The following is a 22868-nucleotide window of genomic DNA, read 5'->3' as shown; positions in this document are numbered from 1 at the left end:
GAGTTTTGAGTACATTTTGAGTTTTGAGTACATTTTGAGTTTGACTACATTTTGAGTTTTGAGTACATTTTGAGTTTTGAGTACATTTTGAGTTTTGAGTCCATTTTGAGTTTTCGTACACTTTGAGTTTGAGTAAATTTTGAGTTTTCAGTACATTTTGAGTTTTGAGTCCATATTGAGTTCGAGTACATTTTGAGTTTGAGTACATTTTGAGTTAAGATTTCATTTAGAGTTTGAGTACATTTTGAGTTCTGAATACATTTTTTTTTCCGAGTGAGTTCTGAGTTTTGCGCTCAATGTGAGTTTGAGTTTGGGTGAGCGCAGATTTGCTGCTCAGAATTGAGTCTGAGTTTGAGTGAGCGGTGATTCGAAAAAAAAATTGTGAGTGAGTTTGAGTGAGCCGCGCCAATTTTGCCGAGGTATGTTCACAAGCCGCCGTTGCTTGCGACCATTGTGCTCTTTAGAGACGCCTGGCCGTATTTGGGACCACGCGTTTGGTACCCCTGGTCTAGAGGCTTCATCGAGCTGTCAACAGTACTCAAACGAGGTTGAGGAAGTAATAAATTTCACGCCCCTCCACACATACGACGACCCCAACGATGGTGGCCCTCGAGTGCTCTCACACAGGCCAGCATCTTGGCCGGCAGACGTCTGACCACACTGCCACTGCACGAAGAAATATTCTTGGAAAGCCTCGCGACTTCGTTTCGAGGGCTGTGGCCGAAACGAAATTAGTAGCTACATCTGATTCTGAATGTTGGGTGCAAGGAATACTTGGGCGAGTTTCGTTCGGCCTACGCCTCAAAGCAAACGAAGGGAGGGGTTCCTGGGATCGGCGGCGTGATTGCTGTGGAAGGCTGGGATTGTGAGAGCAGTGTTTTCCGGTCGAGACGGCGAAATCCGCCTTTGTGAGGATAGGGGGGAGGGGGGGGGGACAGTAAAGCGTTCATTTCAGTTTCTATTCTGTTTGGAAATACCTTGTCTCATTCCGGGGATGGGGGTGGCTGGGGGTTGAGGCGGGAGAACAACTCCGAGGGCCCACAGACAAACGTCACTTCGGCAATGGCTCAAATTGGTCTCCGTCTCCGACCACAAGCACGAAATAAAAAGTTAACGAAGCGCATTTTTTTTAGTATCTTTCAAACACACCTCGACAACCGATGTACTCCCACGTCCGTTTCCCCATTCCTCCAAGGGCCTTCCGTCGATCCGCCACCTTCGCCCCCTTTTTCCCATACTCCCTCACTACGCGGGGTGGACAAGCGACGGCATTGCAGGCGACAATAAATTAAGTTGACATTGAAAGATTGTTTCGGCTGTGTTGTCATCCAGCTCGATATAGTATAAGTTCGGCCCCTCTGATTCCAATTTTGAAAAACAACTAATTCTGTGCTACAATGATGTTTGCAAATAAATTTCTTACAGCGAGAGTGCAGCAACAAAAATAAAGTTCCTTGTGATGGATAGCAAAACTTCTGTAATTAAAGAAAAATGAGGCGTAAACAACGATTGTTGGTTTGGGCATCAGTGTGCATCATTTTAGGTTCCCCTCGTGTAGGCTTTACTACGTGTAATTTTTACTACCTTCATGCTTTCGTCCGTTTCTATTAAATAAGCCAAATCTTTTCAGTAACGGAAAAGTAACGACGTCACTTTTTTGCAGTTACTGTAACTGTAACTAGTTACTTTTGGAAAATTCGTAACTGTAACTGTAAGAGAGTTACATTTTTGGGTTAGGTAACTGTAACAGTAACACTGTTACTTTTTTTTGGTAACGTGCCCATGACTGGTTTATTCTAAATAGGTATTGTGTAGCCCTGTAGAAGATGTTATATCGGTTTTTAATCAGCAAAATTTGTCTATAGCCTCTATAGCGCGAGAAAACCTGCCGTTTTTTTTCGCTCAAAAACGGAACTCGGCGCTTGAAGTGCGCAAGAAGTCTTCAGCAAGCGCAACGTCCGCTGGTGACTTGTTGCAAAAACGGGGGGGGGGGGGGGGGGGCAATGCAAAATGTACCACGGGCTATTTTACCTCCCCAAGAAGCATCGATGCTCAGCATAGGCAGCAGACAGCGTTATCCTTTGATTACTCACTGGGCGGAAGGCAAGGCATGTCATCGCCAACTACGCGGCTGCCGATTTTAGGATGCTGTGAGGCGATGACCTAGCGCTCTGCCAGTGAAGTTACCTCCGGAAGCAGTCCTTTAATATTCATTCGCATTACGCTAGCTTCGTTGAACGAACAAAGGCACGCTTTCGTGACAGTGCAGAGTATTGTTTTGAGGCGTCGGTATTGTGACATGCAACTGTCAAGAGTAATTTTTACGTGGTATCGGCTCTACAGCTATAATAAACACGCAATGTGTAACTGGAAACTTTTTGGCATTGCAGCGCGATGTTGTTTTGTACCAGCTGCCGTCCCATTTCTTTGTAAGACGGGCTGGCCTAGGATTACGAAATCTAGACTTCATACTATGTTTAGATGTTTTAATTCGTGCAAGTAGCATCAATGAACAAAATGGTTATTTCAATTATTTTGTGGTTCTAGCCGTATTCGGACACACCACGGAAGTATCATTTAGGACGACAGCACAGAATGATGTGCTATGTCCACTTTCTGGGCAACGTACTGAAGTTGAGCTGTCACGGCAATTTTCCCGATGTTAACGTTGCGGTGTTGAAACCTTGATTTTCAAATGTACGAGGTGACACCAGCGGTACTTCACCGGCTATGTCACACGCGCGTCCAGAAAATAAGCAGTTTAAAGGAAACGTCAAAGCGTTCGTAAAACTGGCGCTACAAGTCACAAGAACTATAACGGAAGAGACCTATGGGAACGAATACAGACACACCATCTGACGCTATAAACAGGCATGCATACCCCTACACGCATCGGAAACAGCACACAACGAGACACTACCCCGGATCTCACCCTCTCCCTACACGTAAACAGTCTAAGAGGGGGGGTCACTGAACAAACGCTTGGCAGTCACCACATAATGATTGAGATTGGGATGACTCCCAATCAAAAACTCAATCAAAACCTCAGACAGCAAACTCTGACCGACTGGGATGAGTTCAGGGCGCTCCGGCAAATCACCAGCAAACATGGCGACGAACGCGAAAGTCCGGAGTGCATTAAGGACATAAACGTATGGAGGCAACAATTAATTGGAGACATAAAAGCAGCCACTAAAGACCTAGACCCTGAAATCCCTTCCGATATGGTAGACTCCCGCCTCAACCACCTTTGGGAGGCATACCGAGGGATCCAAAAACGATGGCGTAGAAACAAGAGCAACCGGAAACTGCGGCTGAAACTGGCCAGACTGGAAACGGAGATTAGAACGCACGCGATCACTCTCGCGCGCAACCAGCGGAGCCAGATTTGCGACGAGATGAAAGGAAAACTTGGAATGAAGAAGTCATGGCAGCTGCTTAGACACCTCCTCGATCCAGATCAGAGCAAAACAGAACAGAAACACCGCATATCTAAAATCCTTCACTCATACTCAGGCTCCGACGACGAACTAACGGCCCAAATCCGAGACATGTACCTCCCAATAGGTCCCAAAATCGCGCTGCCCCCGTACAGTGGGCATCCTAATCCCGAATTGGATAGAGATATAACCGAGGCAGAGGTCCGACTGGCAATTCGCAAACTTAGGTCTAACTCGGCGCCTGGTCCTGACCAGATCTCGAACCGGGCACTAAGAAACCTCGACGACTTATCAATCACCGCAATAACAGCATTTCTCAACACATGTTGGATAACAGGGCAAATACCGGAATCATGGAAACATGCCAAGGTTATCCTCATTCCTATGCCAAACAAACCACTCACGATCGAACACCTCCGCCCCATTTCCCTGACGTCATGCTTAGGAAAACTCATGGAGCACGTAATCTTAGCCCGTCTCACAACATACATGAACGACACTGAACAATTCCCCCACAGTATGATTGGCTTCAGAACTGGTCTGTCAACTCAAGATGTACTTATACAATTATCAGAGCAAATCATCAAACCCCCCAGCGGCCTAGACACGGCGGCCATACTGGCCCTGGACCTGACCAAAGCATTTGACAACGTTGCGCACGAGGCCATCATGTCGGGTCTAGGATCGGTCAATCCAGGCGAAAGAATTTACAATTACATTAAGGACTTCTTGTCGAACCGGACAGCCGCCATACATCTAGACAGCCTCGTCTCTAACACTATCCCGCTAGGCAGTCGAGGCACTCCACAAGGAGCCGTCCTGTCACCATTAATTTTCAATCTAGCAATAATAAATATTCCCCTAAAGCTAGCACAGATTCCCCACCTCTACCATAGCCTCTACGCAGACGACATCACCCTCTGGATGAACCGGGGGAGTGATGGCCACATAAAAGAAACGCTTCAAAGAGGCGTAGAAGTGGTGGTGGAGGAGGCGAGGAAAGCGGGCTTGACCTGCTCCCCGGTCAAGTCTGAGCTACTGTGTATTCCCCCGAGCCACAAAAAACAACTCAGACCCAACATCAAAGTTCACATCGAAGGGAGAGAGATTCCAGAAGTCACTTCCCTCAAAGTCCTTGGGCTTCAGATACAATCATCCAGACTGAATAACAACTTTCTCAAGACGATAGAACGGCATGTAAACCAAACTACTAGTCTCCTGAAGAGAGTCACCAATAAATAAGCACTCGGGCCTCACCGCGCAGGACAGGGTCCGCCTCCTCCAAGCCTTCATCGTGAGCCGAATAGTTTATTCCATTCCATACCTTAAGCTTACAACGGCAGAAACGGACAAAATAGACGTTCTCTATTAGACGCGCCTACGAGGCGGCGCTACGCCTCCCCCCCGGCATGTCAACTGCCAGACTGGATAGGTTAGGCCTTCACAGTAAGGCCAGCGAATTTGTCGAAGCGCACCTGATGAGACAATACGAACGCCTCGCTCGCAGTCCCACAGGAAGGCACATCCTCCAAAACCTAGGAATAGGATACCACACCCTATATCAGGATGCAACAACTATTCCCCATAATATTCACGCTAACATCATAGCCAAACCACTTCCCCGCAACATGAATCCCACGTACCACACTGATCGGAGGGAACAACGAGCCCGCGCCCTGCACAAGAAATACAAAAACGACCCGTTAGTAGTGTACGTAGATGCAGCGGAATAAAGGCACCATGAGGCGTTCACCGCAATCGCTGTTTGCAATTACCCCCAAACCAGCATCATTGATTCCATTACAGTTCGGACGCCCATTCCAGAACCGGTGGAAGAGGCGGCGATAGCGCTGGCCCTTTCACTCAACCGTACCCCCGCAACAATCATTACAGATTCTAAAACCGCTCTCCAAAATTTTGCCGCTGGACGCATATCCCCAACGGCGCTCAAAATTTTGCTCAGGAACCCCCCGCAATCCCAAGTACGACTGATCTGGACCCTCGCGCATTCTGGGCTCGAGGGAAACGAGGTGGCCCATGACCTAGCCCGAGGATTTACTATCCGGACAGGGCCGAACCCGTATCCTTACCACGGAGCCCGGTCCGCGCGGGACCGTCTGATCGGTTTTCACGATATTACCACCTACTACCTCCTCTCCCGCCGGATCTATCCTCGGGCGGACAAATCCCTGACATTAGAACAAAGCCACGTCTGGCGCCAACTCCAGACGGGAGTCTTCCCCAATCCGGCTGTTATGACGCATATCCACCCCAGCCTTTACCCAACCTCGGCGTGCCCCTTATGTGGCGCTCATGCCCACCTGGCCCACATCATCTGGGCATGCCCCCAGGACCCTTTCTCCGAAATCTCTTCTGAGGAGAGGTGGGAGGCCTCGCTTCGCAGCCCCGACCCGGACCTACAGGTACGCCTGGTCAAGAGGGCGGAAGAGGTCGCCGAAAGGCATCGGCCTACGGTCACCACAAGCTCGCCCACCTAACTCAAGGAGAAGACGTCCTGGTGGGGTGGACGTTCAGCCCTTACCCGTCGCCAACATAAGTACTTCAATTCTCCTTGGTCGCTTCCTCAGCCAATAAAGTGTTTTCTCTCTCTCTCTCTCTCTCTCTCTCTCTCTCTCTCTCTCTCTCTCTCTCTCTCTCTCTAACAGCATGCAGCCGCGAAAGCGTTCCTCACTTGGCAAACGAACCTTTCCTCTGTGTGATGCACTTCCTAACACGCATCGATTCTAAACGAACAGTAGATGAACATAACGAATAAGTCAACGGATGGTAACGCCCCACACCTAGCTCGTATGGTAGCCACGTCGGAAGTGGTTGAGACGAAGAAACAAAAGGAGAAGCAAAAGTACGGGCAACTCCCACTATGGTTCCCAAATTGACCGACCCTGTAATGGGCGATGCCGAGCCTCTTCCTTGGGTCTACCAACGAAAGAAAGGATAACGATAACCGTGGTCTAAGCCGAACGTTGAGGCTCCCTAGCCCGTTGAATCGCCAGAAGCATATAGAATTGGGTGCCACAGTCACTGCAACACCTCATCAGCGGACGTTGCGTTTGCACGGGATATGCAACGCAGCGCCGCGTTTCGGTTTCATACAGGAAAGATCCTCGATTTTGGCGGGCTGCAGGGCTTTACATAGTGACTTTTTCGTTGCTTTAAAAACTGATGCGGCATCGTTGTCCCCGTAGCTACAAACTCGCCCTTGGCCATAACCACCAAACTTCGCTAATTAAAAAGTTTATTAGGCAATGTTAGTTAATTAACTAAGTAATTCGTATCTTTCTGACAGCTTGCTTATTACGATAATTCCGATTTTTCTTGAAAAGCCTAACTTTAGGAATTTTTGAAAGCGTTCGTTATAACACCCTGTATATCGCTCTCACGAAAAAGAAATTGTTGCAACGGGAAATTGCATAATCCCGCCAGACCTACCATTAGGCACAGATGCTACCATAGCACGAAATAATGTGCATTGCTTTCACATTCTAACACGTAAACAGTCTTAGATGCTTCACGCAATTTTTTCTGTCACAGCTTAACGTAATGAGTAGGTCATCAACGTGGCGAAAAATTACAGCGGATGCCTAGTACTTTCAAAGAAGGTGAAGGCGAAAGCATAGATAGAGAGATCTGTTGGTATGCTCTTGAAAGTTCTAAAATTTTGCCTCCCCGCCCCCCCCCCCCCCCGCCCCCCCCCCCCCCCCTTCCTCACCATGCGCTTGACAGGCTAGTTCTTTGGTCAGCACCTTAAGGCCATTCTGCTCCTTCGCCATATCCAGGAGCATCTGCTGTTGAACATCTAGTTAAACTTTGCGGCCGGTACCTACACCAGTTGACCAGCTTCCTGGACAGCCCCTGCTGAAATTCGTTCTGCTCATTCGCCACCACCCGCCGCGGTGGCTCAGTGGCTAAGGCGTTGCGCTGCTGAGCACAAGGTCGCGGGTTCGATTCCCGGCCGCGGCGGCCGCTTTTCTGATGGAGGCGAAAAGCAAAAACGCCCGTGTGTACGAGATTTCGGCGCACGTTAAAGATCCCCAGGTGGTCAAAATTAATCCGGAGCCCTCCACTACGGCGCGCCTCATCGCCTGCGTTGCGTCGGCGCGTTAAACCCTACAATCAATCAATCAATCATTCGCCACCGCCAGGGGCCCCCTTTTTGCCCCCGTCAGTATCTTCATCTCTCAAGGCGACTCGCCTTACACGTGCGGCAGTGGTCCAGTGTGGTACTAACTGTCCCTTCTCCGGCGTGGAATCCCCAGCTGGCGGGAAGCCCAGATAAGTGGATAGCCAGCTTGGATTAATTGCTCGCAAATCGGCGAGTGGCCTTTGTGCAAAGCAGCTCTGCCATGAGACAGTCGCTGTCTCTCAAGGCCCGCTTCGACGCATTCAACACCCCGGCATCAAGAATGGTCAGCATATGCGCACAAATCGTTGTCACACGGTAGTCGTTTAATTCTCTAACACGAGCAAAGTGGCATGGGGGATATAAAAAATTTCTCGGGGCACTTAAGCTTGCTCATGTGCTTTTTTTTTCGGCCACTTTTATCGTTCCCCCTTAGGCGATAATTCGCGGTCTGGTTGTGTGCCGTCTCAAAATGAAAACGTACGTCAAAGGGCGCCATCGAGCTCCGTAATAAAATATACTAGATATAAATAGAAAAAAATATAGAGAAAACGTTATTGCTTAGACAGTCCCAGCTAAGGCCATCGTCCCGCAGCGTCTTCATTAGGAGGCGGCCCGTCTCTAGCTCTTCCAGAGTCCGTCCCTAACCCTAAGGAGGCCGCCAGGAGTTCCTGTGTCGAATTGACGTCTACGCCATGACCCTGGTTCAGTCAGTCCTCCCAGGGTGCCATTAGAGCACTGCACGGGCCCGATTTTAAGGCCCGAGCCCGGCCCGGGCCCGCTTTGTGAAGCCCGAGCCCGACCCGAGCCCGTGACACCAAGCCCGGGCCCGCCGTCTCAAGCCCAGGCCCTGCCCGGGCCCGGTCATTTATTTTTGAGCCTAGGGAGGGCCCGCGTGTGTGTGACCAGGCCCGGTCTTAGACGCTGAAGAAAATTTGTTTATTATATTTCGACCATTGTTTTCATAGCGGGAAATCAGACGCAGCATCTAGTCTGTACAAGCACGTCCTGAATTGAAACGCAAAAAATAAGGGTTTAAAAGTGCACGTAGTTCAGCTTACACCGTCTTCAGTTCGCGCCACATCGGCGTAATAATAGCTCGTATTCTTAAACGAGAGGCACCATCACCTTTGATGACCAGACTTTTGGCAATTTCACGTGGTTGTCTCGGTCACAAGTTGGTATTGCTGAGATTTCTTGCTCCCCATTTGAATCCACGAGTACATGCGTGCGTTGAAATATTTTCCCTGCAGTGGTTGTTAAGCGGTGGTGGTTCTCTGGCAAGCGAGTTTGATTTCCAGCCACGGCAGCCGCATTTAGATTGGTTCGACATCGTAAAACACACGTACATAGACACAGGTGTACAGCTCCAGGGTGTCTTAATTCCTTCCCCGCTAGGGCATTTCTTGTAACCGTATCTTTGATACGTTATACTACAAAATATAAAACGTGTATGCAGTACATGACATGCGTATAAAATTACAGTATAGTGACTATCAGACCTAGCAAAATTTGTTTTTAAAACAATGTGTACAACTAACATCAAGAAGCGAGTAAAAGTAAACTCCGAATATTCAATTTTATGCTCTTTTTTACACTTCACGGGCCCATGGCTTCGAGCCCGAGCCCGGCCCGGGCCCGTGGCACTGAGCCCGAGCCCGGCCCGGGCCCGTGGCACTGAACCCGGGCCCGGCCCGGGCCCGCCAATAATCGACTTCGGGCGGCCCGGGACAGTGCAGTGCTCCTGATGACATGCGGGAGCTGAGGTGGACTGTACGGTAAAAAAGAAGAGGTTTGTGATAGAAATCTTCAACTAGAGTCTAAGCGAACCGTGTTTCCAGCGTGTGCCGTCATGTACTAAGAAGAAGCGTGCTTTCGATAGTTGGCATGACTCCCCTTCAAGCTCACAAGTTTTCATGTGGCTGAAAAAACCGTAATGATTGTTCATAAACATTTTATGAAAGTTGTTATCAACTTATGGGGGCTGCTCATAAAAGACCGCATTGTTGTAAATAATTTTAGAAAGCTTTTTGCAAATAGAACAAGAAACAGAATCGTCACTCCAGTTGTTGCCTTGTCGTCTGAGTCCACAAGATGGCATAAAGCAATCCAGGCCAACCAGTACAGGAACGCTTCCAGATGCTATGGGAGCACGCACTTGCAGCAGGACTTCCATTAAGAAAATATTGGTATGAAACTATCAAACTCTATGACCGGTGCACGCGCACCCTGTTCACAGGGTTGCCAGATAGCCCAAAATAGGCTTCCTGCGCTGCAGTTTGTTGGCATGCAGCTCCCTGCTGGGCACTGTCCCCTTAGATGCTGCGCTACCAGATAGCATTAACTAGCAAGCACGCTGCCTGATGTGCAAAGGTGTTTAGTGCGTTTATTTTGCCTGTCAGCAGAGTTGCCACCAGGGCGAAGAAAGCCCAAAAGGAGCGGCATCAATTTTCTCTTCTTGAACCGTGCAGCGAGGCACCACGTCGGCCAATGTCACGAAAGGGGCACGATGACGTACGAAAATAGCTTAATGCGTGTAGCTAGCCACAAAACGCGTCGAAAAACATTGACCTTCGTATTAGTGAAAATTTAAAGCGCAACAAATTTAGACAAAAGACGAATGACACAAGGACAATCATATTATCCCCCGGGAATTGCGGATACAGGTACTTCGGAGCCGGGCGATGCAACAAGCGGAAGTGCTTAGTGCTCTACTGACAATGCCAACACTTCCTGGCCTACAAATCGCCGTAATCCCGGCGCTGCTGGCGTCCTTAGCCTCATTAAGGCGTAAATTCTGCCCTGATATCCTGCACTGAACTCGTCATTTTATGGCATCGCTTTTACTCAGGCCAACGTTCACTCACCTGAGGTCAATTGAAGGTACAGAACAATGCGCACAGTGCTGTAACAAAATACAAACAAGCCGAACATGCCAAACTGAACTTTGTGAAGGGCATTCGCTTCTTCCTCAGCGTTGTAAATCAAAGCTTTACTGTCATCACTGATGCCATCGTGCGCTAATATGCCCTGCAGGAAAGCCAACTTTCCCTTACGATGATGATGAATCATCGTGAATGAAGTGAAAGAAAAAAACGCTTCCCGTGGCCGGAATAAAACCTGGGTCCCTCACGTTCTGAAGCCAGTGATTATCCCATTCCTCCATTTCGACATGGTCGAAGCGAGCGCCAAGCAGCAGGTACCGATTGGCGCCGTACACCCCAAACACAAACGTTAGGCCTACGGACTGCACACCGGAGAATTGCTGTGGGTATTCGAGAACAATGGAGCATGACACCACACTAGTACACACTCGCAGTGTGGGATTGGCCAACCAAAGAATTCATAACGAGAAAGTGTCCCGTTCAACCATCGTCGTCGTTAGACGGAGGGCTGAATGATTTTTACATCGCTAAACAGCTGCATATTCTGCTGTCGTACACGATTACGATATGTTGAGAGTTTGGTAGCCGGTCGCGGCCATATATTCCCCCTCCTCCTGCCCCTCCCAAGCCTACCTTGTGTTTGTTCATGGACAAAAGGAAACTATGTTCCCTCTATTTAAAATATAAAGCCATACCAATACACACATCAGTATTTCTTTCTCTGAAAGTGTAATTGCCTTTGTACAGTAAAACCCCTATAATACGGCTTTCAAGGGACCGGGAGAAAGAGTCGTATGACCGGGGTGTCGTACCACCGTGGTGCGGGAAATGCCGACCTAGTTGGCGTTCTCACGCGACAGGTGGACTAAGAACTCATTTAAACAAGTATATTTAGCGCGTTCTCAGGTAATTCACAAAACTGCATCTGAAATCCCAAGTTTTTAAAAAAAGAAACGCCTCTGTTCTGCCCCCCTCCACGGCGTGCGATCTAGCCGCTAGCCCCGCGCCTTGCACGCGCGTGGTCGAGTAAATTGACAGAGTAAAAAGCGAGTGTGAAACTACCAAGGCTAAGAGAAACGAAGTACAGTACAAGGTGGACGTGAAAAAAAAAAAAAAACGGACTTCCCGTACACAGTACACAGTGCTGACACCCTCTGAACGGTCCCGTGCCGTAGGTATTGGGTCAAAGGGCGAAATAGATGAGATGACTCAAACTTCGTGAGTAAACAGTGTTGCGGCGAAAGTTGTGGCGCGGTCTTGCTACAGGGACTTGCAGCGGCGGCCAGCGAGGGACCCAAAACGGCGGTGCCCACGTATGCGTGTCTCCACCCTTGCGAAGGACGCGCGTGAAGGTAGGTACCCTAGCAAGGAAAGTAGTGGAGTGACAATGCCGCCAACGCCGCTCTGAAAGACACTGATAAGCAGAGAGCAGACAGAGGGGAAGAGAGCGTGGTGAAAGGAAGAACCCTGGATCAAGATGGCGGGGAAAGCGGGTGTTCAGTCATCGCCCTGGCGTTGTCTCGTAGTCTTAGTAGTGTTTTCGCATTCGCCGGCGGCTCGATGGGAGCTTCAAATTCACGGTCCGCCGGCCACCTGAACCCCGAACTATGGCTTTTCACGGTATGCGTGTTGGCGTACTGCTGCCACGTAGGGCCGTCGGAGGTTAACTGCCGCTCACGAGTACCCGCCTGCTTGCTTGCGTCTGTTCAGCAAGTGATCTCTCCTTCGTGCGGACCTTTGCACATCAAGCAGCATCAAGCGGGGGTTTATAATGAAGGTCGCAACGAGGTGGTGAAGGGTTGTAAAAATGGGAAAAATGCCGGTTTATCTGCGCCAGGAACCGTCGTATGAAGCGGATCGCGTACACCCGAGCGTCATATCACCGCGGTTTTTAATGCATTCTTTCTATAGGAAGTTTGCCGGACCGCGGTGATCCGTCGTAAGAAGTGTGTCGCCGCACGTCCGGGGGACGAACCAGAGGGGTTCCACTGTATATGCAAAGCACGAAATTAAACCAGAACAAATTCTGCTAATGACTTAAACGGTCCATTGACGTTTGATATGGTAGTTCCACAGTTCCACCAAAAAGTTCCGTTTTGGACTCGCGAATACGACTCGCAAACCATGCCGCTTAGAAGACCGCGCAGGAAATCAAAGAAAAAGCAACACCCTACTGGGACTTGAGCCCGCGACTTCTATTGAGTGTGTGTGCGAGGCGTTGGTACAACTGCGCCACGACAACACTAGAGACTGTGGGGAAATAACCTGTATACTACATTTAGACCTACCGCTTGTGTCACATCAATGTTGTGTTCTTGATTTCAAGAATTATTGACTTGTTTACTGAACATTTCTTGAATAACAGTTGCGCAGTAAGGTTCTGTGAAGGCCCCACCATAGCTCATCTCCAGCAACAGTACTGTTTCGGCTGCGGCTTTGGTTTTTCCCTGCGGGAATAGTGCTTGTGGTATTTTTGTTCACACTAATTTAGGCTGAAAATTCTGGTCTATATTGATTCCTTATTACCTAATAAACCTTCCGTACCTCCTCTTCTGCTCTTAACAGAGCTAATATTTTCTACAGGCCTTGCTGGTCGCACACGAATATGCAGTTTGCAACTCCGAAAAACGAATTGTCGCCAAAGCGAAAGGCCGAAGCTTCGTAAGCCGAAATACGGATCGCATTAGCGCTCGTGTTGAGTTCTATGGGCTTCATGAAACTTACTCTGTTTATTACACTCAGGAACTAGCAGAACAGAGCCGCATTTATGACGGCACGAATGTTTTCGGGGCGCAGTTTTCGCTTCTCGATTCACTCTAAATGGCCGTTCGGCCGATCGGTATGGTCGGCGTCTTCGGCCAGTGAGCCAGTCACACCACGCGGACTTTCGATCGGCCGACGTGTTCGTTTCCCCATCGTGTGTCAAGGCGGTCTGCCAACGCAGAAGTCGTCGTCGCCGTCGTGTCGTCGTCGTGTCGGCCCAGCCAACACGCCTTAACAAGAAGCGTCGTAATAGAGTAAAAAAAAATCCCGGGCCATCTCCACTAACGTGAAACCTAGGGAACGGCAAAGAATGCAGTGTAAAGGGTATTCTTGGCGCCTTGGTGTTTTTGCCAACGGGGATGAAACCATCGGGGGGTAGAGGCATCACCTTTGCTGTAGAAGTGTTTTGTTGAAGCACGAAGCTTGTGCTTCAACAAGCTTCGTGCTTCGTGCTCTTGTGCGAGGCGTAAACGAGTGGCCTGGTGTTTTTTTAGCATGCGTTACGTTCCAGCACGAGGCGTAAGCTTGTTTCCCGGTGTTTTAGTACTGTGACTACATGAGATGAACGACGATTACGACGACGACGAAGACGAAGACGACATGAGACGCCAACAGCCCCAGCCCCTAAGTGGCTTCGCCCCTAAAAGATAAATGTGGAGAAACGCAATAGCGTTAGGCGTGCTGCAGGAAGTGCTGACTAATCGGAGGTGCCGCCCCGACCTGTCGACGCTACGCCGACAAAGCTTTTCTTCGCCGGGAGTGCGAGAAAAAGCTGTCCAATTGCAGCATTTCTGCTTCGGGACGCACATCGGAGAATCGATGACGTACATGCGTCGGAATGGCGAAGCCCAGGAATGTCAGAAGAAAGGGCGGAAACTCGGCAAAAACGTAGCAACAAAATTGCGAGCTTTCCGCTGTACCTGAAAAAATTATACTTGGCCCAGATGACCTTGACCACGCAACCTAACGATTGCGCTTGTACATTTAGTGTACTCAAAATGAATTGCAGGACCAGTTTAATGAAGGTACAAATGTGCGACCAGGCCGGCTAACAGTAAACTATGTTCTTTAATGGCTGAGAGAACTTGTGAGAACAAAAGTAGAAGTATTGTGGTTGGAGATTGCTTACTTTTCTTAGCTTCAAACCAGCATAGTGAGCAGTCGAGGATCGAAGAGCCAGAATTCCAAGCAGTCAGCCTCAGTGCGTTAGTTGAGGGCTTGGTACTGCTCGTTGGGGTTCCGGAGCTCGCCTTCAAGGAGCACTGACACCAAATTTTCACTTCATGTTTTTATTGGTTAGATCGAGACCTACTGGCCTAACAACCAGGAAACAGTGGTTAAAGCACATGAGCGCACGATATATACCGAAATATAAGGCTGTGAAAACTGCCGTCCCCGGCTGCCAGCGCTTCCTGCCCGGAGAGCACGGGCGGCCAAAAATCCCGAGTATACGTCACAACACTGCCGGCGCTATCACGTGGGTAGACGAAAACCTGTGACGCTCTACCAGCGCTTGTTCGTCTGCTACAGTCCGCACGTGGTTTGCACGATGGCGCGTAGCGGGTCGAGCGACGAGTCTTCGAGCGACGTGGACGATTTTACGCCGCTTGAAGAGCTGCCAGACGCGGCGGCACTCGCAAACGGGTGCCATTTCAGGTTTGACCCGCTGGCAAGCAGCTCTTCAGACGGCACCAACGAAAGCGACACCGACGCAAGCGACAGCCCTGAAGACAACAGGGCCGCACGCGTCGGAAACGTGGAGTGGTAAGCTGTCTTGAAAAACATTGTAAGAGCTTTATGTCAGCGTTTTGTAGGTGCTGCGATGGCGATGGCGATAGCATACGAATTCGTAATTATTTGTCCAATCGTAACGGCATCATTGCAGTTGCAAGCGCTACCCGGCGCAACGTTTTTGTAACGCTGTACTGCGCGAGGTGAACTCCATGTACGCCTAACGTCATGAGTTCATTTTGCTCGCTGAACCTGTTATGCAGATCGATGATGGAAAACGGCGATTCAGAGCGTAACTAAATGGAACCGCGTCCTGGCCACGGAAGCCAGCACTGGCAGTGTTTTGCATGTAGGCCTGCTGCAGTGGTCCATTTCCCGCAGGTGCCAGTGCGGCCACTGTCGGCCTATGACTGACGGGCTGCAGTCCGTGTGCTGCAGGGAGGTGCCCGAAGTCGACGCCCTGGTGCCGGAGGGCGATTCCTGCATAACAGCACACCCCACGTACATCCACGGCTGCCTGAACATCCACGCGTTGGAAATTGCGTACTACGCATTCCGGCAGAACCGGCCAAGCCTCGTGGACGCCCCGGACATCCACACGTAATAATTTTGGGCTCCAATAACTTGGTTTACTACTTCTAAGTGGCGTTCATTCATTCCGCGACTACTAATTGCGCTGTGGTACCTTCAAAATGTGCTTGTTGTCATGCATTTGTTTCCCGTGCGTTCGCAGCACACAAAATCAACACGAGGGAGTGCACCATTACTGAATCAGAACCAGGGTGTACTTCATATGAAAAGTTAAGGGGGAGAATAAAATCCAACCCTCTGCATAGATATTTGTTGAACCTCTTCCCCCATTTCTTTGTTTTGTTGCTTCACCTTGCCCAATCATCATTTTTATCAGTGATAAATTACAAATCAAGCTGTCATGTTCATTTAAAATTTGCTGTGTCTCATTCTAGACGGTACAGGCTGACTGCCTACAGGCAGTTTGCCCGGTGGATCTACCACTACCTGGGTGCAGGCCACCGAGAAGTCATTCCAAGCTGTGCAGTGTGGAAAATTAGGGACACATTCCCATCTGAGGCATACGTTGGGTTCAGGTACCCAGAATATTAAAAGTGGTGGAGCAAAGACAGTGTTTTTATTCCATAATAGCACACAGTGCAATGTCATGCAGTATAACACCTTCTCTCATGCCTCAAGAAAAAATGAACTTGAAGTAAACAGACATACACAGGAATGTATCCGCATCATCACTGCAATCATAATTTTAATGCCAAGGACACATGCACCATACATACTAAGTCATCGTACTTTGCACAAGAAAAACAATGATACAATCTTTTCACCACATCGATTCACGTATACAACTTTGGTTGTATACGTGTACAACTGCAAAGCCTAAAGGCCCTTTTCCTAGAAATCACATGGCCCCATGCAAAGCACGTGGAGTCTTGACTTTGCCATCAGAATTTTTAGTGCAGGTGCTGGTCAATAAGCTTTTTTTTTTTTGCTAGCCACAATTGATCCGCATTCACACGCTTTTCAGTGATCGCTGTGTATTTCATAGGCAACATTCAGCCATACTGACAGTAGTATTTCTTGACCTAAAGTCAGCATTTGATTCAGTCTTACACACTGCAATTCTAGAGTACTTAGCTACTTTTGGTCCCTGTGGAAGACTGTACACCTGGATTGCGCATGGAAAAGCAGTTGAAACACAAGACAGCATGCGTCACCCCTGACAGGCACTACGAATTTGTAGGAATTCCGTTTGGCCTGGCCAATGCCCAAGGGGTATTCAGACACAGGATCAACGTGGTTCTGGGACTCCCACGATACTCTGTGGCACTCTGTGGAACCAGAATTGGAACTTCTTGTGATACCCATTGGCATGAGAACGACATTTTTACAGTTCCGGCTGTTTCGTGCCTGTTTTTGTTTTTCTTCCTCCGTATTTTTTTTAGTCTCGTTGGGCTCGTAAGCCTCGTCGTGTAAGTGGTTAGCCATGTTACAGCAACGAATGAAACATCGCAGTTCTTGTTCCAGTCGTTCGGTCTCGATTCAAGACGCCGAGGTTACAGGACTCAACTCCTGCCGCCTGGTTCGTGCCATCGTGGTGCTATTCGCACTTCATTACCGCGTTGCCGTCCTCGAGATTCGGTGGCTTGCAAGCACTGGCGAAGTTGAGGCCTCTAGCCTCCGTGAAGATGCAGTTGCAAGGACTCAAACAAAAATAATTGATGCATTTTGTAGTGCACAGCAACTCATTGTTGCCAAATGAACTTTGTGAATGCTGTGCCTATGCCTCTTGTAGGTTTTTTGCTTTCTAAAAAACATTCACGTGCATTCACCTTCCAGTACTTAGAGTTCCATGAAATGCCATTACGACTGCGTAGCCACATAAATTTTCACCTTTGCACATCTCTCTCAATAAATGGAACTCCTGTTAAACGGAACTAATTTTTTCGGTCCCTTGAAGTTCCGTTAATCGAGAGTCTACTGTATGTTGAAGGCTTCCAGGTGGCACAAATCAAAACCTAGCCCTCCGCTGCAGTGGGCTCATACAGCACATGTAAAACTCCCCTTCAAAAAACAAAAATTCAGCGGGTTTTTTTAACAGCCTTCATCTAAAGTTACAAAAGTGACGGATCATATGGCCTGTTGTAACCTTTACATTTACTTGTTTTGGAAAAGTTTACCTGTTGACTTTCTTCTAAACCAAGAAATCAAGCAGACAAGGCTTATTGTGAAAGACATGAGGAAGGTTTTGGTCAGGCACCATTATGGCAGACAACACACGAGCGAGCAACATGTAATGTTACAGGTTTTGTCATCATAGGTAGATATTTGCCCAACAATGCACTGGAAACTGCAAAGGTAACCAACATTAAAAAAAATAGCTAAAATCTTAAACTGGAGGACTGTCCAAACTGTTTACAATTAGTAAGCAGAAATTTGAAAGGCACTAACGCCGTTGACATTTCGAGTGCAGGGTCGTAAGTCTCATCTGCAGGATCATCTCTGAATGGAATGGACGTGTCCATTGGTTCCAGCTCCAGGTGGTCTGGCACACTAGGACAAGGCGTTGAGCAGAGCCGTTGATGCATGTGCTCATGCAGCAAGACATCGGGAAGCTCCAAATCAGTTTGGCACCCTAGAAGCAAGATCAGGTTATTACTGGTGAGAGCTTGCACTGAACTGTGTGAGCAACTTAGTGCTCATCTATTCAAAGGAGTGAAAAAAAGTTACTAAGAAGGGAAAGAAGCAATGAAAAAGTAATTATTACGCTGTACAAAAATGCCTTTATAGTGTTAGTGTTGGAGAAAAATTTCTGAAAAATTGGTTTGGCTAAACACGCATTTGAATTCGGTACAAATGAGCTTTTTCTCCAGTAAAGGGAACGCACCGGCATCTTCGGTTGCGGGACCTCCTGCTTGCACACCAATTGAACGGGTTGCGGGCCTGCGGTTCACCTGCGTGCTTTTCATGGCTACGTGTGCGTGGGCCTGCGTCTGTGCATCCACGAGGCCGACTCTGGGTGGGGTCCATGCCTCGTTGGCTGGACTGGCAGCAGATGATGCAGGTGCAATGGCTGAATGTAAAGGCAAGAACTGAACTATACCAAGCAATTTTGGTATAGACCCGGAGAAGGCTCTTACACGCAATCACCTCATACACGAAACACATTCAGTGCAGGGTACAACATCCATAAGCTTGCCTCAGGAGAGAGAGGAGGAGGAAGAGGAGGTTGGAGGAAGGGGTCACTTCATTGCGTGCCAGAATGCAGATGAAAGGTGCTCATTATTATTATTATCATTGATACAATTATAAAAAAAAGTTATATTTTTATGTACGTATTTCCAGAGGGCTAGAAACTTACATTACCATGGTTTTTGCAACATCTTCTGGCTATTACGATTTCTTGGTGTACAAAAATCAGTGCGCAAGTTTCCCACGGTAAGGTTTTGTAACTGTCATTCATTCATGGCCAATGTAAAGACAATGAATAAAACATATGCTTGAATGAAATGCCCTTCTACCCAAATGTGGATGCCAAGACCTCTCACACTGATTTTTTTTCTCCTGAGACAAGCGCTGCCAGCTACAGACAGCTCAGTGACCGTTTCTGTATGATAACCCAGCAAAAAATTGCTGTCTCTCTGCTTCACTGTCTCACAACTACAAACATTCCCCTGCAGCAAGCAGCTTTGCCTAAAGCACACCCCTGTCACTGCCACTACCAACAAGCAATTTAGCTGTCACTTGCAGTCTATATTTCTATACGTAAAAGCGCGACAAAGTAACCAAACAAATTAGAGGTGTGCTGTTTATATTGTTTGTCCTTGGTTTTGAAAGCGCCACTCAACTGGTCTAAACAGAGCACCGCAACAAGCAGGTTATTTACCGAGACTCGAGAGCGAGCTCATAACGTGCAGTTTTTTTTTTCTCGTAGGTCTAAAACTCTTTATACCTTGCCGGCAGGTGCATTACTTTGTACAGAAAGCGGCTTAGCGTGTTTCAAACAAACCGCCGGAGCACTCGGAAGCACAGCGATATTCCGAGCGCGCGAGACAAGCGCTATCACAGACCTTCTTCGCTCGCCGGTGCAATCGCGACGTCGGCGCTGTCGATAGCTCGTGCGCCGCTTTCTGCTGCTGCATCTTCCTGCATTATACGATAGGAATGCAAGCGATTAGGCCAAGCGCTGCGTCAGAAATGTATACACCGTGTGACATAAACAATAGGCGTACGAACCTGTCACTTACGGCGCTTGGGCGTCGCTGCTGCGCTCTCAGCCACAGGTGCGCCGGGAAGAATGGTTGGCAGTGACCCGGGAAAGATCCATGCGCGACCTTTTGAAAGGTTAAACCTCGCCAGGTATTCCGGGTTCTCACTGTAGCACTCGGTTGAAAAGTGGAGCGAACACAGTTCGCTGCTCTTCTTCGCAACCCACTCAGGGCGACCGCTGCGGCGCACGAATTCGACCCATTTATCACGCACCACCTCGTCGCAAGGAAATGCTAAAAAAGAAACTCCACTTCCTGTTTTCGATGGACAGTTCTTCACTGAACAACAATGCATCGTGCACTGCTCACAGCACTGCTCACGGAACTTGCTTCATGCGACTGCCTTGCGATCCGCCGGTTGTTGTTACGCGACGTCACGGATTTTGGAATATCGCGATTGACGTCACCACCTTTCAGTTTCCTGAGTCGACGTCACGAGATGTCGATTTCGGTGGAAGTCGAAAGAAGAGAGGTCTCGTGGGGGCTACATTTACCATTAAATTAAAATATGTTCCACTCTACACACGCTGTTCATACTTTACGCATGACATCGTGGCAGGTAAAGGAAGCGAATGGTACAATAATATCAGGCACAAAAATTGGTGTCAGTGGTCCTTTAATGGCTTCAGCGCTGGAGGTCATTTTTTGAATCAACATCAGAAACAACAGTCGGCCTTGAGTTCCTGCTTACTTTATCTGCACTAGTTAAAATTTATAGCAGGTGATAGGTATTGTGCACGCAGCTGCAAGTTTTGCTATTCCAATGCTGTTTATAGCTAGCGCTGGCATGCCTGTCTGCCTTGGTAGCTATTTACTTGATGTTGGTGCTCAGCACTGTATGCACTGATTGCTGACCTTCCTTCTTAGCTTACATTATAACTTCAGACGGCCTCCACTAGGAACAAAGTTCAGGCCCGAGCCTTGATGTGCTTGGACGCCCTCACAAGAAATATCTGACGCTGCTCCTCTGGGATTATTATTTTAAGCTCCCAACACACGCAGGAACTTCGGAAAAGTCCTAGAAAAGTGTTGACCACACTTTGGTGTGCTTCGTGCAGCGATTTGGATTGCAGCGAGACCCGGAAATCATTCTTCGAGACGCGGGGAAGCGAGTGGTTTCTGATGGACAACCTGGGCGCTTACTCTTTAAGTTTCGTCAGCGGCTTCAACGGCATCGGCTTTCCTGCCGCCCACTACACCGTCCCGCCGAAGGTTGCCGTCATTGCCCGCAAAGCGTGCAGTTGGTCACCCTTTCGCAGTGGATACAACCAGCCGCAGGGGGCCGTCAGAGAGAGACTGAGACTGACTGAGTGGACGTCGTGAGCAGCGTTTCAGCGCTTAATACACCTTTATTGCACTCTGTCATTTCCCCCAATTGGAAGGGAAAATATTTGCACTGCCCCAAACATTACGCCCTGTGCCACATGGTGTGAGATTATCAGCGAACCAAATCCCTAAGACTAAGACTAGGACTAAGACATCCCAGGCTAGAGGAGGCCCCCGACAGAGCAGGTGCCCAACCATCATCAGCGCCTGAGGCTCATTAGAATTGAAGTTTATTCACTCACTGCATGTAAAGCGAAGTGTTTGCACTAAAAACTCAAACTGCGTTCCTCTGCACCAATTAATCATGAGCAAATGCAATCCTCCAAGCCCATTGCATGGGTAAAGGGAAAGGCCGCGAAGTCCCACTAACTTTACATATGGTTTTCAGTTGAGAGCTGCGGATTCTATGCTTTAAATAAAAGAAGTGTTTGCTTATTCACGGCCGCCCCAGCGTCGTAATTGATATGCATACACTCACAGCGAGTTTGGAGCCCTTCACAGCACAGTGCGGAGAGCTGACCACTTTGGAGAATACGGCAGCTGCCGTCACGTAAGCGTATACACCTTGAAATGAAGCCTGCAGGACCCCTCGGCGGCCCTCTCAATGGCCTCTTGTGTGTATGTAGCCAAATAGCAAGAGTGCTGATTCACACGATCGCAATCGTGCAGCCGAATCGCAATCGTTTATAATGATATCGCCATTCCACCTAACTTCAAAACGAACGTTGATGTACCGATTTCCGCGTTCTGGTTAGGCGGTAATAGGTTTTGTTCCTATTTGATGCCATGCCTAAAATCAAGAGCATTTATTCACCATGAAGGCGGCGTTAACACGAGCCATGCGGGCAAGTTGACCACGCCCCGTGCCTTCTAAACAAGTAGCGCTTCGGGATGCACATAGGATTACTGCCGGTGGTCCGTTGTGGCTCAACCGTTGCTGGGCGAACTGAGGTGTGCAGTGTTCAGCAAAAGTTGATGAAACACATTCAGTACGTTTACCGTGCATATCAGTGGCGTGTCTATAGGTAGTTAGCTCCAAAGTGAGAAGTTTGCTCTGAGCGTCGAATGCAGGCGCGGAATTTAATGTTGTGGGGTGCGCAGGTACGTTACAGGTAAGCTAGATGTGTGGAATGTGATTTCACTACGGGATTGCGCCATTTAATCAAGCCCACATTAAATAAAAGCTGTGAAAATTGCTACAGTAAGGCATAATACGAATCGAATCATGGCTTTAACCACTTGAATCTGGCCTGAAGCAGGCCTGAAGCTTGAAGTTTCAGTGGACGGAGGGGTTTCTTCATGTAAAACAACAAATGCCAACCAATCGTTGAGATTAAGGTGTCACTGGTTTGATTTCTTTCTTTCTTCATTCTTTGCGCACCAACACTCGTTAAATAAACATTCATTCCTCCTCCTTCTTTAAACAAGAACCTGAATGTCTAATAGTGGTCCAGTATAACTTTTTTTGTACTAAGTAAAAACATTGCTAACTACTGAATTGTATTGAAAATGCATGGCTTAGTTGCAGTGGAGCCCACCACATCATATACCATTTGAGCGCAAGCATCGGTGCTGTTCTCTGCTTTCGCCACCAGTCGACACTGGGACAGAGGGGGATCAAAAAGAACGAACAAAAATATACAACAATAAGACATCCTGTGAAGGTGTATCCTGTGAAGGTGGATGGCCAGCGCAGCTCTTGAGCACCCCACATAGAGCGGACGCAAAATTTATCTGAGGGGTATGAGCAAATTTTATTTCTTTTCAGCATTGACGGCGGTTATCT

The 22868-nt window shown here is 48.4% G+C and overlaps 1 protein-coding gene and 1 long non-coding RNA gene across 2 annotated transcripts; one reads left to right on the top strand and one right to left on the bottom strand.

Annotated features, from left to right (window-relative positions):
- Positions 1-14778: 14778 nt before the first annotated feature.
- LOC144168500 (uncharacterized) lies at positions 14779-15564 on the top strand. The gene is made up of 2 exons (XM_077697470.1): positions 14779-14993; positions 15342-15564. Exons 1-2 carry the CDS (start codon positions 14779-14781, stop codon positions 15562-15564), a joined length of 438 nt encoding a protein of 145 aa, XP_077553596.1.
- A 1333-nt stretch (positions 15565-16897) lies between these two features.
- LOC144167628 (uncharacterized) lies at positions 16898-19682 on the bottom strand. The gene is made up of 3 exons (XR_013322070.1): positions 19559-19682; positions 18376-18561; positions 16898-18123 (listed from the first exon to the last, which is right to left on the bottom strand). It is a non-coding gene; the product is annotated as an uncharacterized LOC144167628 (long non-coding RNA).
- Between the last annotated feature and the right edge of the window lie 3186 nt (positions 19683-22868).

Source organism: Haemaphysalis longicornis, unplaced genomic scaffold (assembly GCF_048455015.1).
Source record: "Haemaphysalis longicornis isolate Haplotype H1 unplaced genomic scaffold, Haemaphysalis longicornis Haplotype H1 scaffold_2, whole genome shotgun sequence".
In the NCBI taxonomy this organism is placed as follows: domain Eukaryota; kingdom Metazoa; phylum Arthropoda; class Arachnida; order Ixodida; family Ixodidae; genus Haemaphysalis; species Haemaphysalis longicornis.
This window is presented reverse-complemented; position numbering and strand designations above follow the sequence as displayed.

Coding starts and splice junctions, on each gene's coding strand:
- LOC144168500 (XM_077697470.1), top strand. CDS start 14,779: ATGGCGCGTAGCGGGTCGAGCGACGAGTCTTCGAGCGACGTGGACGAT. Junction 14,994..15,341: donor CGCGTCGGAAACGTGGAGTG/GTAAGCTGTCTT, acceptor CATTTCCCGCAG/GTGCCAGTGCGGCCACTGTC.